The 17542-nt window shown below is 44.1% G+C and overlaps 1 protein-coding gene across 2 annotated transcripts in view; it reads left to right on the top strand.

The window, feature by feature from the left end:
* Positions 1–17542, top strand: part of ALX4 (ALX homeobox 4) — an 89994-nt gene that overhangs the window by 54046 nt on the left and 18406 nt on the right. For both annotated transcript variants that reach the window (XM_058161709.1, XM_058161708.1), the window contains one exon: positions 3479–3789. In XM_058161709.1, the coding sequence (XP_058017692.1) occupies positions 3479–3789 (311 nt within the window). The remainder of the gene's footprint in view (positions 1–3478; positions 3790–17542) is intronic.

The following is a 17542-nucleotide window of genomic DNA, read 5'->3' as shown; positions in this document are numbered from 1 at the left end:
TGAAGGTCACCTCCTCCCTCTTTCAGGCGGCGGCGGCGGCTCCGAGCGGAGCGCCACAGCCGGCAGCTCCGCTTCCCTCCCACCTTCCTCCTTGCTAAAGGGCCAAAGTCGGCTCCCCCGCCCCGCCGCGGGGACCCGAGCCAAGCCGGTCCCAGTCCAGCCGAACGGTGAAAGCGACATGCCGGCGCGCTCCGCTTTCACCGTTCGGCTGGACTGGGACCGCTTGGCTCGGGTCCGCAGTAACTCCCGCCAGGCTGTGCCGAAGAAACCATTTAAAAGCCCAACTTCTGAAGCACGGAGGAGAAGAAAGCCCTGGCGGGGCTTTTAAATGGTTTCTTCGCGCACAGCCTGGCGGAGTTACTGCGGACCCGAGCCAAGCGGTCCCAGTCCAGCCGAGCGGTGAAAGCGACATGCGGCGCGCTCGCTTTCACCGTTCGGCTGACTGGGACCGCTTGGCTCGGGTCCGCAGTAACTCCGCCAGGCTGTGCCGCGAAGAAACCATTTAAAAGCCCAACTTCTGAAGCACGGAGGAGAAGAAAGAAAAGCCCTGGCGGGGCTTTTAAATGGTTTCTTCGCGGCACAGCCTGGCGGAGTTACTGCGGACCCGAGCCAAGCTGGTCCCAGTCCAGCGAGCGGTGGCGACATGCGGCGCGCTCCGCTTTCACCGCTCGGCTGGACTGGGACCGCTTGGCTCGGGTCCGCAGTAACTCCCGCCAGGCTGTGCCGCCAAGAAACCATTTAAAAGCCCAACTTCTGAAGCACGGAGGAGAAGAAAGCCTGGCGGGGCTTTTAAATGGTTTCTTCGCGGCACAGCCTGGCGGAGTTACTGCGGACCCGAGCCAAGCCGGTCCCAGTCCAGCCGAACGGTGAAAGCGGAGCGGCGCCGGCATGTCGCTTTCACCGCTCGCTGACTGGGACCGGCTTGGCTCAGGTCCGCGCGGCGAACTGCTCAGCCTTGGACAAATCCCGCCGGACGATCTCGCCGCCTCTGGCGTCTCCTGTGCGGGGTTCCCGAAGTACATCGAGATGTAGACTCGAGTATAAGCCGAGGGGGCGCTTTTCAGCACAAAAAACGTGCTGAAAAACTCGGCTTATACTCGAGTATATACGGTAACTTAAACTAAGGATGGGAAAACTCTTTCAGTTTTGATTTTGTGCAGATCTTTATTTCCTCACCCTTAAGCTTGTTTCCTTTTATTTGGGATCGCCTTGCCATTTTAATAATAATAATAATAATAATAATAATAATAATAATAATAATAATAATAATAATAATAATAATAATAATAATAATAATAATAATAATATTTATTTTATCATCTGTACATTTTTCCTAACAAATATCTTTTTGTGTGCCATTTAATCAACATTTTTGTACTTAATTTTTAAAATTTTCAGTAATAGATAAGTTCTTGGTTGACCAATTGCATCAGAAAATGGAGAAACATGCAGACTTAAAAATGCAGGTGACGGTTTGTCCTGAAACTGCAAATTAAATGATTCATTCGTTTCCTATTCTTATTTTATCACTGCACTGCATCAGAAATTGCACAACGTGTGTAATTCTGCTTCCAAGAATAATATATTGGGAAGCCAATGTGTTACCAGATAGAAGCTCAGTCATGTAGAAAAAGACCACATTATTATTATTCTTTCACAAAGCCCTTCATTGGCATATACTGTGTGTCAGATTTTAATAGGGAGGAATAAGAGTTAAAAATTCACTTGTTGCCAAATATCCAGGATCCATTCTCTACTGAACCAATGTGAAACAGTTCACAGTTTGTCAAACAGAAGCATGAGATGACAGATTCTTTGCAAGTTGAATGTTATATGTTCTGGAACTGATAACAAAAGCAAAAGCAGCAAGAAGCAAGTCATAATGATTGATGGCTAACAATCCAAGGAGCTAGAGGAAGCAGGGAGACAAGCTCTCAGTATGGCACGTTGATTTCCCATCTGTCCTCCCCCCACCCCACTCCCGCAGATCTTCCCCTTCTTTAAGAAAATAAAGTTAAACGTGACCAATAAGTTAAAATGAAAATACACTGTAAATATGCCTATTTAGAATTTATTTTCACCCAACTGAACAGGAAATTAGATAAAATGTATTTAAGTGAGTGCATTAGTAAAAACTAGAAAGTTCTTTTCATTGTCAGAGAGTGTTTGACTACCCAAAGTCAGAATGAGTCTTGGAGTACCTTTTCTGATTAACCAATTTTATTAAAAGAGTTTAGCTTTCGTGCAACATCAGATAAAGTTGCATCTGATGAACTGAGTTGCTGCTTATAAAATTTATGCCAGTGTTTTTCAAACTTGGTAACTAAGATGTATGGACTCCAACACCCAGAATTCCCCAGCCAGCAAAGCTGCTCCCAGACTACTTCTTATTTGACTCTCTGTATGTCCTTTTCTTGGGACGCGGTGGCTCAGGGGCTAGGACATTGAGCTTGTCAATCGAAAGGTCGGCAGCTCGGCGGTTCGAATCCCTAGTGCTGCCGTGTAACGGGGTGAGCTCCCATTACTTGTCCCAGCTTCTGCCAACCTAGCAGTTAAATGCTAGGTTGAAGTTAAAGCACGTAAAAATGCAAGCAGAAAAAATAGGGACCACCTTTGGTGGGAAAGTAACAGCGTTCCATATGCCTTTGGCATTGAGTCATGCCGGCCACATGACCATGGAGACGTCTTCGGACAGCGCTGGCTCTTTGGCTTTGAAACGGAGATGAGCACCGCCCCATAGAGTCGGCAATGACTAGCACGTATGTGCGAGGGGAACCTTTACCTTTACCTTATGTCCTTTTCTTTCTAGAGAGTTTTGGAAATTCCTCCCCCTTAAAGTCATGTGTGGAGCAGCCATCCCAAGTCTGACATTCACCAGGAATCTTAGGATTTAGGAGAATTCCTAGAATTCTCAGCCAGCATCACCCAAAGTCATGCAGGAATTGTGAGAATTGCAGTTTCCCCACATATAGAGGATACTAGATTGAAGAAGGTGGGGTGAAGTAGCAACAATTATCCTACTGTCCAATGTGCTTGCTATTGAAAAAAATGGAAATATCCTAATAGCCTACAAATTATATGGATCTTTGTCATGTTTATACATTTTGAAGTCGCCTACTTCAGCATAGGAAATTGCAGCAGAATTAGCACAACAAATCTTTGCCAGAGTGGACCTAAAGTTAATCTTCTTTAAGTAACTAAACTTAAAGTTAAATTAAAGGATTCAATTTATTTTATAGGCCTCAAGCTGTATCCTTCATCTTTTACTTTTACTGTAAGCCAAATGGTTTTACATTTCTTATTTCTTAATATTTCATCCTTCTGGCACATCTCCTTAAACCCATCTCTTTTCCTTGTATCTTCTTTCTTCAAGAACATGCATCGAACTCAGTAATTTGTTTATCCATAGATTTATGGGTGTTTTTTTTTCTCTCTCTCTCTCTGTCCTTCCCTTTTCCCTACCCCATTTCCTACATAGCTAAAGAAAGTTCCCTGGGAGAGACTGAACTACAGCCAGGATCTGATTCTGCTGGAATGGATAGTAGTTACCTCAGCGTGAAAGAGACCAGTGCGAAGACGTCCCAAGAGAGGGCAAGTAATGATCTTCCCAGCCCAATGGACAAGACTGATTCGGAGAGCAACAAGGGCAAGAAGAGACGTAACCGCACCACCTTCACCAGCTACCAGTTGGAAGAGCTGGAAAAGGTCTTTCAGAAGACCCATTATCCAGATGTCTATGCCAGAGAGCAGTTAGCCATGAGGACAGATCTCACGGAAGCCCGAGTACAGGTAAGGGCAGAAACTGTTCGTCATGGGAGAATGGAAATTGGCAAGCCCAGAATGCAGCCATGTCTACAATACAATATCTTTAGATTAGGATAAATGCACAGTCTTCTACAATGCACATTGTAGAATAACAACTTCTGTATTTAGTTTAGACACCTGCCAAAATGGCTTCACAAGCACCAAAGTGAGCAGTGGTGGGTTTCAAATTTTTTTACTACCAGTTCTGTGGGTGTGGCTTGGTGGGTGTGACATGGCTTGGTGGGCCTGGCTTGATGTCCCACCCCACTCCAGGGGAAGGATACTGTAAAATCTCCATTCCCTCCCCATTCCAGGGGAAGGTTACCACAAAATCCCCATTTCCTCCCAATCAGCTGGGACTTGGGAGGCAGAGAATAGATGGGGGTGGAGCCAGTTAGAATTTTTACTACCGGTTCTCCAAACTACTCAACATTTCCGCTACCGATTCTCCAGAACTGGTCAGAATCTGCTGAAACCCACCTCTGAAAGTGAGGCAATGAAATAGTTGGTCCATTGTGTTGAAAACCTTTAAGGAGTCTTTTGAAATGGAAACCTTACATTTTTGGTGCAAAGGAGCAGTGAAAGCTATTCTATACCTGCATATGAATTTGATAAGAACCAAAATGTATATATAACACCAAGCAATTTTTTTCAGCTTTTAAAAAATCCCTATTAATTAATTACTGATTTATTTATTTATTTATTATTTTTAATTTATTATTTATTTATTAAATTTGTTTGCCACCCGTCTTGCTCCGACTACAGATTGAATGCTTAATTCAGGAAGTCAGGTTTCTGTGTTGTACCTCTAGCATTCAACAATGGTAGATATTATATACAACTCTTGGTAAACGCATTATTAACAATTCTTCAGAGAAGTTCAGTGCTGTAGCAGATGCTTTGCAAGTACAGATAGTCCTTGGCTAACAACCGTTTGTTCAGTTTTCATTCAAAGCTACAATGGTGCTGAATGAGGAGACTTAGTTTACTCTATTGTCATTGCACCTCATACAACAAAATTAAATGCCAATTAATAGTCATCGCAGCAGCCCTGCTGTCACATGATCGTGATTCAGACACTTGGCAACCGACTTGCAGTTAAAATGGCCACAGCATCTTGCAGTCACATGATTACCATTTTCAATCTTCTGTAAAGCAAAGTCAATGGGGAAGCCAGCAGGAGGACACAAATGGACAATCACGTTACCTCTGGCCTAACAATAGCAATGGAGCTGCCATCATAAGTAGATGCGGTCATGTGACATCACACTTTATGACTAAATTGTTTAGCGACAGAGGTCCCTGTCCTGGTTACTGTTGTTTATCAAGGGCTACTTATAGATATTCGACTGTCAATTCTCAGCATCTGGTTATAAGACAAGGACTACCTGTATAACAATATAGCAACGCATAAGATAGATAGATAGATGGATAGATAGATAGATAGATAGATAGATAGATAGATAGATAGATAGATAGATAGATAAAATGCAATAATAAATTGTTGCAAAAACGATAAAAATGCTAAACCAATCATTCTATCATTTACCAGAAATTACCAAAACGTCATCAGGCTGGATATCAGCCTAAATTCAAGCTGGAAGCAACTTCATAAATAAAAGCCTCTCCCAAAAACTCCTTTTGCAGGCTTTAGGTCTTCACACAATATAAGAACTGGGAAACCAATACTAACCTTTCCCAGGAGAATTTATTAGACATGTTGGAAATACCTAACCAAACCAAACTTTACAAGTTAACGTCAGTATTTTCAATCGTATCTGGAAATCTAGTGAAAGCCAATGAGGGAAGCCTGTAGCAAAGAACTTACATGGCTGTGGTGGCTCTCACTCAATAAATGGGTTGCTGCTTTTGTACCAACTGCTGTTTCTGAAGCAGCACTGAGCAGCAGGCTGCAGTAGTCTAACTGGGTGGTAGTGAAGACGTCAGCTACCTTAGCCAACATCTGGATAGACAGCTGCATAGAAGTGCTTTTTAACAATTAGTCCTGTTTCTAAGCCATTTCTTTCTCTCTTGCTTCCTTCCATTGTGTAGAACAGTGGTAGTCAACCTGGCCCCTACCGCCCACTAGTGGGTGTTCCAGCTTTCATGGTGGGCAGTAGGGGTTTTGTCTGATACTGAAGCACTTTCCTTTTTTTTAATTTAATTGACTTTTTTAAAAAAATTCATAGCATTATTTAAAAACATTTTCATTAGGTTTTCATAAAATTCCCCGTGACAATTAAAATTTCTGAAAATATACTATTTGTATCGCCCACGCATAAGTTTATTTCACGTTACGTAAGTGAACCTAAATGGCGCTATAGTGCGACCGCAAACAAAAGAGCCTTGTCCCAGAACAGCTCGCGCATTTCCACCACCACCACCCAGCTGCAACAGACTAGCAGAGCTGGTAGCCCGCGCCCTCCCCCAAACCCAATCCACGATGCGTGAGAGGCATGCACAGACTACGATATACGGCGCATTACTGTGGAACTGGTGGGTGGTTGGAAAATTTTACTACTAACAGAGATACAAAAGTGGGCAGTAGGTATAAAAAGGTTGACTACCCCTGGTGTAGAGCAGTGGCCCCCAACCAGTGGTGAAATCCAAATTTTTTTTACTACCAGTTCTGTGTGCGTGGCTTGGTGGACGTGGTAGGGGAAGGATACTGCAAAATCTCCATTCCCACCCTATTCTGGGGCCAGCCAGAGGTGATATTTGCCGGTTCTCTGAACTACTCAAAATTTCTGCTATCGGTTCTCCATAACCTGTCAGAACCTGCTGGATTTCACCCCTACCCCCTACTTTTTGGCTACCAGGGACTGGTTCTGTAGAGAGAGCTTTTTTTGTGGACCAGAGAGGGCATGGTTTCATGTACTGCCTACATCTCATGAATGGGGCTTTCACTAGTTCCCCAGACCACTTTGGTCTGGGTGTTGGTCCACAGACTAGGAATTTTGGGACTCCTGGTGTAGAGACCCGAGAAATCTTTGTTCATCCCAGAGTCCTCTTTCATTAATGAAAATATTTTCTAGCCCCGTGGAAGGCTTTTGAAAGCAAGGTGAAATGTCATACTTTGCTGAAGCAAAATCCTTGCTGAAGAAGAAAGAGGAGGAGGGCAAAATAAACGTCAAGCAAAAAAAGTAATATGTCTTGATCCCCTTTTTCCCATAAAACCTTGGGAGGCTAGTGGAAGGAGTGGAAAGGCTGAACTAAGCCTGCAGGAAATTAAACATGAAATGAAAATAAGCTAAAGCCATTCGGCTCTCTTATCCCAAGCTCGAATTTCCCATTCCAAGCCACTGATAAAATGGTGTCCAGTTTCAGTGATTAAAGATGAATTCTGGCTCTTTTCCTGTACTCAAACAAGAGAACAAAGCTCCTGCCCTCTAAAGGAAAAAGAAGGATAAGCTGGATGAAAAGCAGGGCTTTTGGAAGTGTTTGAAAGAGTCAGATGAGGCAAGAAGCAGTGATGATGAGAAAGTGTGGGTGTGAGAATGTGGTCTGTGTGAGTGACAACCCACTTGGAGTATTATGGGGATGAACCACGAGTTAAGAGTCAGACTGTAAGGCAGAATGATGATAGATAGATAGATAGATAGATAGATAGATAGATAGATAGATAGATAGATAGATAGATAGATAGATAGATAGATAGATAGATAGATAGATTTCTGCATTCAGTACGGTTCTTTTTTTACTAAAATGATACCACCGATGTACAAAGAGAAAGTTCTAACGTGCTTGAAATTCATTTTTTTAATCAAACTTATAGGAACAGATGTTTGTTCCTTTTATAGCCCAGGCAAAGTTTGTCAGCGCCATCACATGCTGAGATTAAAAACAACAACTCCTTACTAAAAACTAAACTAAAAAGTGGGAAGAAGAGAGCAAAAACAATTTAGCCTGTCAAGTGATCTTCTTGGATTAAGCTTCTTAGGTTGTTTCCATTTTTTTCCCTCTGCTGGAGGAAAACAGCATATTCCAGTGTTTTTCAATCTTAGTAATTTTAAGATCTCTGGACTTCAGTTCTCAAAATTCCCCAGGTATCAGATTGGGGAATGGTTCATGGTTCTCTTACTCAAAGCATGCATTGTTTATAATTGTGGTAGCAATAACAATAGAAATAGCATACTTTCCAAGTTATGGAAATTCTACAACAATCTAACTAGTGTTCTCTGCCACATGAAGTACTGTCAACCTTTTTGTTCTCCCATTTATCTAAATCAAAGAGAGAAAGTGTTAAGTTCGGGCAATGAAGAGGCAGGAGACGATGTAAGTGACAACAGCTCTTTGGTTTATTGTGATCCCAGCAAAAGCCAACAGGCAAAAAAACCCCTCTTTAAATAGTATTTTGGCTGAGTTATCAGCCAATCAGCAACGTGCATTTTCCCGCCCAAACTTCCCTCCTAAAGTTCAAATACATTACACTCCTCCCCTCCCAGAACACATTGTACCATATTTACATAGTTTTTTGCATAACATTTGCGTGTTATCTTTCCACGTAGTCACGCAGGTAGACAGGGCGTCTCCTAACTCTTTCTGACCTGCGCAATTCATTCCCTGGGAGTGAATCGAGCTGGTTGGAGGGACTGTTTGTTCCTCCCAGTTCCTCCTCTGGGCCCTCTGGCCCTGGATTATTGTCAGAGTCGTCCCTGCTGTCCTCTGGAGGAGCCAGTTGGCGTCGCTGGACTTCTTCAGACTCAGCTAAGTCCTCCGATCGCCTCGGGGTTGAGTTAGCTGTTGGTTCAAATATTGGGTAGTCAGGGTCTGGCTGTTTGGTTTCTGGATTGTTTTGTATTCTTTTTCGTAATTGATCTATGTGGCGTCTCCACACTTGGCCATCCCCCATGTCCACTATGTATGACTTTGGGCCTGTCACTCCTACAATTGTTCCCTTTAGCCACGCTGGGCCCTCATTATAGTTATGTGCCCATACCGGGTCACCTGTTGTCATTGTTCTGGTTCTTCCCTTTGTGCTTTGGTACCCATCAGGGGAGTATGTTGGGTTTAACCGATCTAGGGGGCACCGGAGTCTTCTACCCATTAATAACTCCGATGGGCTGCGGCCGGTGGTCACACAGGGAGTTCTATGTTGGACTGCCAGGAAGGTATCAATTTTGGATTGCCAATCTCCTGGGCTAATTCTAGATAGCGCTTCCTTGGCACTGCATACGAAACGTTCTGCAAGTCCGTTCATCGCCGGGTGGAAAGGCACCGAGAGGACATGTCGGATGCCCTCTTCTGCCAAGTACCCCTCAAACTGGGTGGCCATGAATTGTGGGCCATTATCGGACACTAGAGTGTCGGGCAACCTGTGTGTCACAAATAGATGTCTCAATACTGTGATTACAGCTTCCGCTGTTGTGGTTTTCATGAGTAAAATTTCTAACCACTTCGAGTAGGCATCTACCACAATTAAGAAGGTCTGCCCATGGAACGGCCCGGCAAAATCTATATGGATCCTGGACCAAGGACCCTGGGGTTTCTCCCAATCCCTTATGGGGGCTGTTGGGGGTAGTGGCCTTGATTCTTGACATGCTTGGCATTTCCCTACCCGGTCGCTAATGTCTTTATCCATTTGTGGCCACCACACGTAACTTCTCGCTAGGCTTTTCATCCTTACAATCCCCGGGTGGCCCACATCCAATAGTTCCAACACATGCCCTCGTAATTTCTCCAGAATAACCACTCTATCCCCCCATAACAGACAACCCCCTTGTACCGACAGTTCCAAACACTTTTTTGTAAATTCTTTGAAACGATCCCCCGGTGCAGTGGGCCATCCCCTCTGCACCCAACCGATCACAGTTCTTACGACAATGTCTTTGTAAGATGCCCTAGTCACTTCCGTAGATGTGACTGGGCCAGAATCCAAAGAGTCAATTAACAAGACAGGCGTCCCTGGGGTCGGGACTTCAATAGTCTCTGGCAACGGGCATCTACTTAAAGCGTCCGCATGTCCCAAATCCTTGCCCGGTCGGTGAGACAGTTTGTACGAATATGCTGCCAGGAAAATAGTCCAATGGGTCAGCCTGGGTGATAACGCAACCGGTGTTGGACGGTTCCCCGCCAAGAGTCCCAATAAAGGTCTGTGGTCTGTGACTATTTCAAATTGCCGCCCAAACAGGTACTCGTGGAATTTTTTAACCCCAGAAACTATAGCCAGGGCTTCCCGGTCTAGTTGGCTATAGTTCCTTTCCACTGCAGACATCGTGCGGGAAAAATATGCGATAGGGGCTTCTGAACCATTCGGTAACCTGTGGCTGAGGACAGCCCCTACCCCGTAGGGTGATGCATCACAAACTAGTACTAGTGGCAATGTCCCATTGTACTGAATTAGAAGGCTATCGCTGGACAAGAGATTCTTAACGCCTTCAAATGCCTTAGCCTCAACCCTGCCCCAAGTCCAAACAGATTTTTTCGCTAGCAATTTATGTAGCGGTTCGGCTACCGTTGCCTTATTTTTTAAAAATACCGCATAGAAGTTTACAAGCCCCAAAAATGCTTGTAATTCCGTTTTGTTTTTTGGGGTTGGAGCCTTTCTAATGGCTCGCACTTTGCTCTCAGTTGGGTGGATGCCTTCCTTATCTATCCGGTAACCCAAAAATTCTACAGATTCAACTCCTATCTGGCATTTGTTGAGTTTAACCTTAAGCCCCGCAGACCTGAAAATGCCCAAAACCTTCCGCAATTTGACCCCTAATTCTTCCAAGTTTTCTGCTGATACCAGTACATCGTCGAAATATGGAACTACTCCCGGTAGACCCTGTAGGAGCCGTTCCATGAGGTTTTGGAATAACCCAGGGGCTACACTAACTCCGAACTGAAGTCGAGTGCATTTAAAAGCGCCCCTATGTGTGATAATTATCTGCACTTCGGCCGTTTTGTCGTCAACCGGTAATTGGTGGTAGGCTTGAGCCAGATCGAGTTTGGCAAAAACCTGTCCCTGTCCTAACGAGTGCAACAAATGTTGCACTACGGGAATGGGGTAAGCACTCTTTTGCAATGCTTTGTTAAGCGTTGCCTTATAGTCAGCGCAAATACGGACTGATCCGTCCGGTTTGACTGGGGTCACTATTGGTGTCTCCCATTTTGCATGGTCGACAGGGACTAGTATTCCCTGGCTTACCAATTTATCTAGTTCCCTGTCAATCTTGGGTTTCAGGGCGAACGGGACCCTCCTAGCTTTTAATCTAATGGGAGCCACCTGGGGGTCCAAATTGAATGAAATGGGGGTCCCCACGTACTTGCCCAGGCAGTCTTGGAAAACGTCCTCGAATTCTCTCAACAATTCATCCTTCAGGCTGACTCCGCTTCTGTGAACCCCGGTTACTTCCATGCCCAAGGCTCTGAACCAGTCCAGACCTAGCAAACTGGGCAGGTTTCCATCTACGATGGTGATCGGCAGGGTTTTCTTGAATTGTCTATATTTCACTCTGACGGACGTGACTCCTCGAACAGGGATTCGGTTCCCCTGGTAGTCTTGCACTCTCAGCTTTTGGGGTTGCAGCTGGCGTTTCGCGACGTCTGGCAGGTCCCTTGCGATTGTGTCCCAAGACATAATCGTGATTGATGAGCCGGTATCCACCTCCATTTTACACTGCACTCCTTCGATGTATGTCTTGGTGAATATTTTCTTTTCTAGCCGTGTCGATGCGTGGCCCACTCTCACAGTGGTTTGATTCAACTTCGCGCCCTTTTTGAACTGACCAATCCCTGGCCGCTTCGTGGATCCGGCGCCCTGTTGATTGGCCGGTTTGAATTTTGGGCGGGAAGGTTGAGAGGCTCGGCAGGCCTGAGCTATGTGTCCTTTCTTTTCACATCGCCGACAAATTGCGCCTTTGAACCTGCAATTCTGTCGTTGGTGTTGGCCTCCGCAACTCACGCACTTGTCCCGGTCGCCTCTCTCCGGCCTCCGAGTGTGGAAAACCTCTTCCTCTTCTTCACCGTCCGATTCGGCCTGGATTCAGTGTGGACTGGCATTGCTTTCACCACGGCATTTGGCGTGTTCAGCTTTTGTAAGGTTTCCGCCGCTTTGGTGGACATCTCGTGTGCCCTGGCCTCATCCAGGGCTATCACCAGGGTTAGGTTACTTTTCGACAGCAGCTGCCTCTGTAGTTGGATGTCCCTGACCCCACAAATGAGTTGTTCTAATAAAGAGTCCTCCAAGTCTCTATACTCACAGTGGTTTGCGGCTTTCCTTAATGCGGCCATGTACATGCTTATCGATTCGCCCTCTCGCTGAACTCTTTGCCTCAACTCGAACCGTTGTACAAACTTCAATGGCACCGGCGCGTAGTGTGCTCGTAGTGTCGTCTGTAGCGTTTGCCATGGCACCGACTGTACCGATGTTGGTTCCGACAGCGATTCGGCAGTATCGAAGACTTCTGGCCCACAGTGGCTCAGGAAGTAAGCGCGCTTCCGATTATCCAATACTCCCTGCAGTTCGTTAGCTTCGAGGAAACACTCGAAACGAGCCATGTACGACCCACATTTCTCCTTGGCTGGGTCGAATGGCGCTGGCGGCGTATAGCTAGACATCGCTATGTATCCGCCCTTGATACTGACTGGGTTTGAAATTACGTGGCTCCTTCAGCTCTCTTCCTAGACTCACTGCCTTCAATATCCCATCCTCGTCGCCAATGTTAAGTTCGGGCAATGAAGAAGCAGGAGACGATATAAGTGACAACAGCTCTTTGGTTTATTGTGATCCCAAAAAACCCCTCTTTAAATAGTATTTTGGCTGAGGCATCAGCCAATCAGCAACGTGCATTTTCCCGCCCAAACTTCCCTCCTAAAGTTCAAATACATTACAGAAAGTGTCCAATTTAAAGTGGGTGGCAGTAACTTAGTCAACTTGGATTGATTTCAAAAGGGAGAGGATAATAGGGAGTCAAGAATCAAATTCAACTTGAAAGAGACCTTATTATAAAATGGGAAAATATTTTTTTTTGCATACACCTGATGAAAGATTTCTTGCCAGACCCAATTTTCCTCCATAAATTTGGGAAATGGTATGTGAAAAATATTAAGGTTTCCCCCACTATTAGCTGCCAGGGCTGATTAATTCAACTCTTTCTTAGACTGTTGATGAGAGCAAGCAAGATGTCACATAAAGCCCATATTAAGGGGGGGAAGTAAACATTGGAGATATGTTCTAAGTAGCAGTTGTAATTGGCCTTAACATAGTGTACAGTAATACTCAGTGGTGATGTCCGTCTTCTTGCTATTTTAGATATCTTCATTAGCATTATAAGCCCCTGCCTTGATGCATATGGAAAATGGCTTCTTTTCTTTCTCATGTGGGAGAAGAAAGAGTTTAGAAAGAAGGTGTCCTAAAACAGAGTAAGGGGACATTCTTTGATGGCTGAACACATCAGTGCTGGGGAAGACAAAAGTCACAACAAACATGACAATGGCACGAAGTGGGAAAGGACTGGTGGAGAATTCCCTCTTTTTTTCCCCTGTTGGAATGCAATTTCCCTTGCTTTTAAAAACTGTGTTCAACCTCTTTTGGGTCGTATAGTGGCTTTTGTTTTTGCTGAATTTGTGCAAGGGTTGAATTCAAAAAGTCCAGCCATAACTTCTTGCAATCACAGAAAAATGTAGGTGCTGTATGAAGCCATTTCTTGGAAGGTTGCCCTTTTACTGCCCCTTAAATTACATATATAAAGAGCCATAGTGGCACAGTGGTTAGAATGTAGTATTGCAGACTAATTCTGCCGACTGCCAGCAATTTGATTCTCACCAGCTCAAGGTTGACTCAGACTTCCATCCTTCCGAGGTCGGTAAAATGAGGACCCAGATTGTTGGGGGCAATAAGCTGACTCTGTAAACAGCTTAGAGAGGGCTGTAAAGCAATGTGAAGTGGTATATAAGTCTAAGTGCTATTGCTATCAGTTAAGGCTCAGTTGAAAGTTAACCATAGGCTTTTGTTGTAACCCAGAAGTAACCTGTGGTCGATAGTAGTGAATTATCATTTTGCAAAGATTCACAAAAATTATTTTCAGTATTTGCCAATCTTGTACATGGCGGGACAAAACTGAGGATTTGGCTTCGACACAGTTCTGGATTCAGAAAGTAACTTATTCAAATTAGGTTCTACTCCAGGTGAGATTTGGTGAGCTTTCTGACTGACAATACAGGGTTAGTTAAAAGAGGATGTATGTGGTTTTGTTGGTGGTGGTTTCAGGATTTTGTTTGTTAATTTTAGCCCCAAACTGCCCTGGAGCTAAAGCAACCCCTTCCAATGAACTATGTCAGGGTTGTCAAACTCGCGGCCAGTGGGGCAGATGCGTCACGTGCTGGCCACACCCATGCCTGGTTTAGCGAAGGGGGGGAGTCGTGATATGTCACGTGATGATGCCGTGATGACACGAGTTTGACACCCCTGAATTATGTCATGCTTTCAGAACCTTACAAAACAGGGTTTTACTAAAGACTTCATCTCTATCGCTTCTCTTCATGTTTCACCCCATTCATTGATACTGAAGGAAAGGGAAGATAAAGGTATTGGAGAGGGGGTGATGTAACTGTTGTTGTTACCAGGAATGAAAAAAGGTAGTTCATTGCACATCCCAATAAGTATTGCTTCTGATGGAATCAAATGATGTTTTTGCACAGGTTGTCCTTGACTTGCAATCACAGTTGGGAAAGAATTTCTGTTGCTAACCATGCGGCTTTAAAGTGAGTCGTGCCCAATTTTACAAACTTTTTTTTTTTTTTTGCCATGGTTGTTAAGCAATTTGCTACAATTAATTAAGTGAATCTTACGGTTGTTAAGCGAATTCGGCTTCCCCCATTGACCATTGCTTCTAGGAAGCCTGCTAGGAAGGTAGCAAATGTCAATCACATGACCTTGGGATGCTGTCTCTGTCATAAATACATGCTGGTTATCAAGTGTCTTCAAATTTGTGTGTGTGCGTGTGTATTGCTGCGATAGTCACTAAGCGCTAGGACCAGTTGTAAGTCCCATTTTTCAGTGCCATTGTAACTTTGAATGGTTGCTAAATGAATGGTTGTATGTTGAGGATCACCTGTACTTGGACTACAATCTGATTTCATCAGAATTAAAACATTATAAAAGTGGCGAGCCCTGTAATTCGGGTCTAGGATGATGGTCAAGGTTTGTTCTTCGAGCTTGTGGGTTGGTTTCTGAATGTTTCGTTACCAAGCTAGGTAACATCTTCAGCAGAGTTTAGGGGAACTCCTAAACTCCGCTGAAGATGTTACCTAGCCTGGTAATGAAATTTTTTGGAAACCAACCCACAAGCTCGGAGAACGAACCTTCACCCTCACATTATAAAAGGTAAAAATGCCCTAACTTTGAGCTCAAGTCCCAATAATTAAATCAATATGGTGTTTTCTTGGCAGCAGTATGGAGGTGATTTGCTATTGTCTTTTTCCCAATCTAAACAACAATCTGGTATTTTCTAGACATTTAGCATCCAAGCATAGACTTGGCCCATAATACTGAAGATTTTCCAACCTACTGTATTTTTCAGAGTATAAGACGCTCCTTAGTTTTTGGGGAGGAAAATAAGAAAAAAGCTGATTGGTGGGTAGATCAGCCTCCCGGAATACCCCCAATCAACTGTTCCCAGAGGTGAATTTTAGCAACAAGTTGGTTGGTTGTGAGCTCTGTGCCTTGCTTTTTTTTTTTTTTTTCTGCCTCTGAAAGCCTCCAAAACAGAGCTTCAGAAAAAAAGCCTCTGAAACTTCCTTTCAGAGGCTTTTTCTCTGAAGCTCTATTTGGAGGCTTTTTTTCTGAAGCTTCTTTTGGAGGCTTTTTTTCTGAAGCTCTGTCTGGAGGCTTTTTTTAGCCTCTGAAACCTCCATTTGAGAGACTGGGCAGGGCTACATTCAGAGTATAAGACACACCCAGATTTTCACCCTGGGTGGGGGGAAGGTGCGTCTTATACTCTGAAAAATACAGTACTTGCTGAGACATAAAGTATTGCAAATAGTTATCAAAGGGTGCAGAAAAAAAAGAGAACTTTGGATTAGATTTTTTTTCTGTTTTTTATTGTATTTCATAAATACTTAGCAATCAATATCACAATCAAATTTTAGTAAAGAATCGCGAAGTATATACTGGTATAGGCTTTCACAATTGGCATCAATGAAGCAATGATGAATGGCCATGGTCTAGTTTTCTAAACCATGGCTACTGAGCCCGAAAGTTCATCATTGCTTAGTTCAGAAGTATGTTTGTTGAAATGAAACAAAGGAAGAGATGAGGAATTGACAAGGTGTTGACACTAATATCAAACCTAAGTCTACCTTTTTTTAGATCTCTGGACCGAACTTTCAACAACTTTATTTGAAAATTCCAAGGCACCCAAATTTAGCTTGAACAGCCCCACCCCACCCCCACTGGCCCTTTAATGTATCTCAAAATCAACTGGGTTAATCCTTGAAAAATGTATTGCATATAAAAATTGTAGCACATATGAAAAGATAATTGTGCATTACCCAGACTTGCTCTGTGATATGAACTGTTTCCAAATTTGATATAAAAGAAATAAAATAAATCAGTTGCATCCTAATTGTAAACACTTAGGAGGGATTTGTCCAGCAAACAGGCAGAAAACGAGTGGTGAAATGCAGCCAGTTCTATCCAGCTCGGGCAAACCAATAACACCGGTGGTGGGAGGCTCCACCCACCCACCTGGATGTCATCACATCCTATTTTTTATACTCTGTGCATGCGTAGAAGGTCCTCTGTGTGCACAGAGGTGTTGCGCATGAGCAAGCTAGCGCACATGTGCTCCCATTTGCGAACTGATAGCGAAGGTAAAGTGGATTTCAGCCCTGCAGAAAACCAATTATTTTTCTAGTTGTGGGGCAGTTACATAAGTTTACGTTCTTGATTTGATGGTCTTATTGGACTCCTCTTCTTTAGAGGTTAATTTAGATTACTTCCTTACATTGCAATGGGGTTAAATCAGCCAGGCTATGTCAGAGGCTCTCCTATTCATTCTGCAGAACAAGAATTGTGGCATCTGCTCCGCAGACTTGATCTCAGCACTGCAGCGCTGCATTTCCTCAAATACCTGATCATTCTGAAATGGAAAATTAGATCTGGGTTCCCTCTCAGATCAACCTACTGAGAGGTCCAAGGTCAGCTTCATTCCTCTAAAAAGCTTAACCTGTGAATATGAAAGCAGCTTTGATATTTGGGTTATTACACATATTGCTGGCACAAGCCTTCCCGTCAAAAGTTGCTGTTAAAATTTATCCTCGCCTTTGGGCATGCCTGGATAGCCTAGAACAATTCCGCAGCACACATCATGCATATTCAGGAGGACCTTCGGGAATTGTTTACACTGACAAGGAGAAATGTGTTTGGCATCTATGGAGATGGGCACATCTGCATAGCATATGTTCTGCTCCCCACTGAGAGCACCCTCTCTACCTGTTACGCCCTCCTTTTCACATCAGTCAGGGTCAGCATCCTGGACTCCGCATCTGCAGATCAAAGATACATGGGCTTGGCCAAGCCTGCAAGTGGCTGCCAGCTGGACTGTTTACAGGAGGGGTCATTGTCAATGTATGGTGAAGGCAAGGCAGTCTAGCTAGGGTGATGGATACTTTCAGCCCTATTGCTTAAGCTGGTTTTTTTTTCTTCATAAGTGTATGTTCCTGCGTCATCATCATTGATGTAGCCCATTCTTCCCTCCCACTAGCATGCTCCCTGTTTGATCTTGTAGTCTCTCGGAGTTCCTGTCTAACT

Source organism: Ahaetulla prasina, chromosome 1, assembly GCF_028640845.1.
Source record: "Ahaetulla prasina isolate Xishuangbanna chromosome 1, ASM2864084v1, whole genome shotgun sequence".
In the NCBI taxonomy this organism is placed as follows: Eukaryota; Metazoa; Chordata; class Lepidosauria; order Squamata; family Colubridae; genus Ahaetulla; species Ahaetulla prasina.
This window is presented reverse-complemented; position numbering and strand designations above follow the sequence as displayed.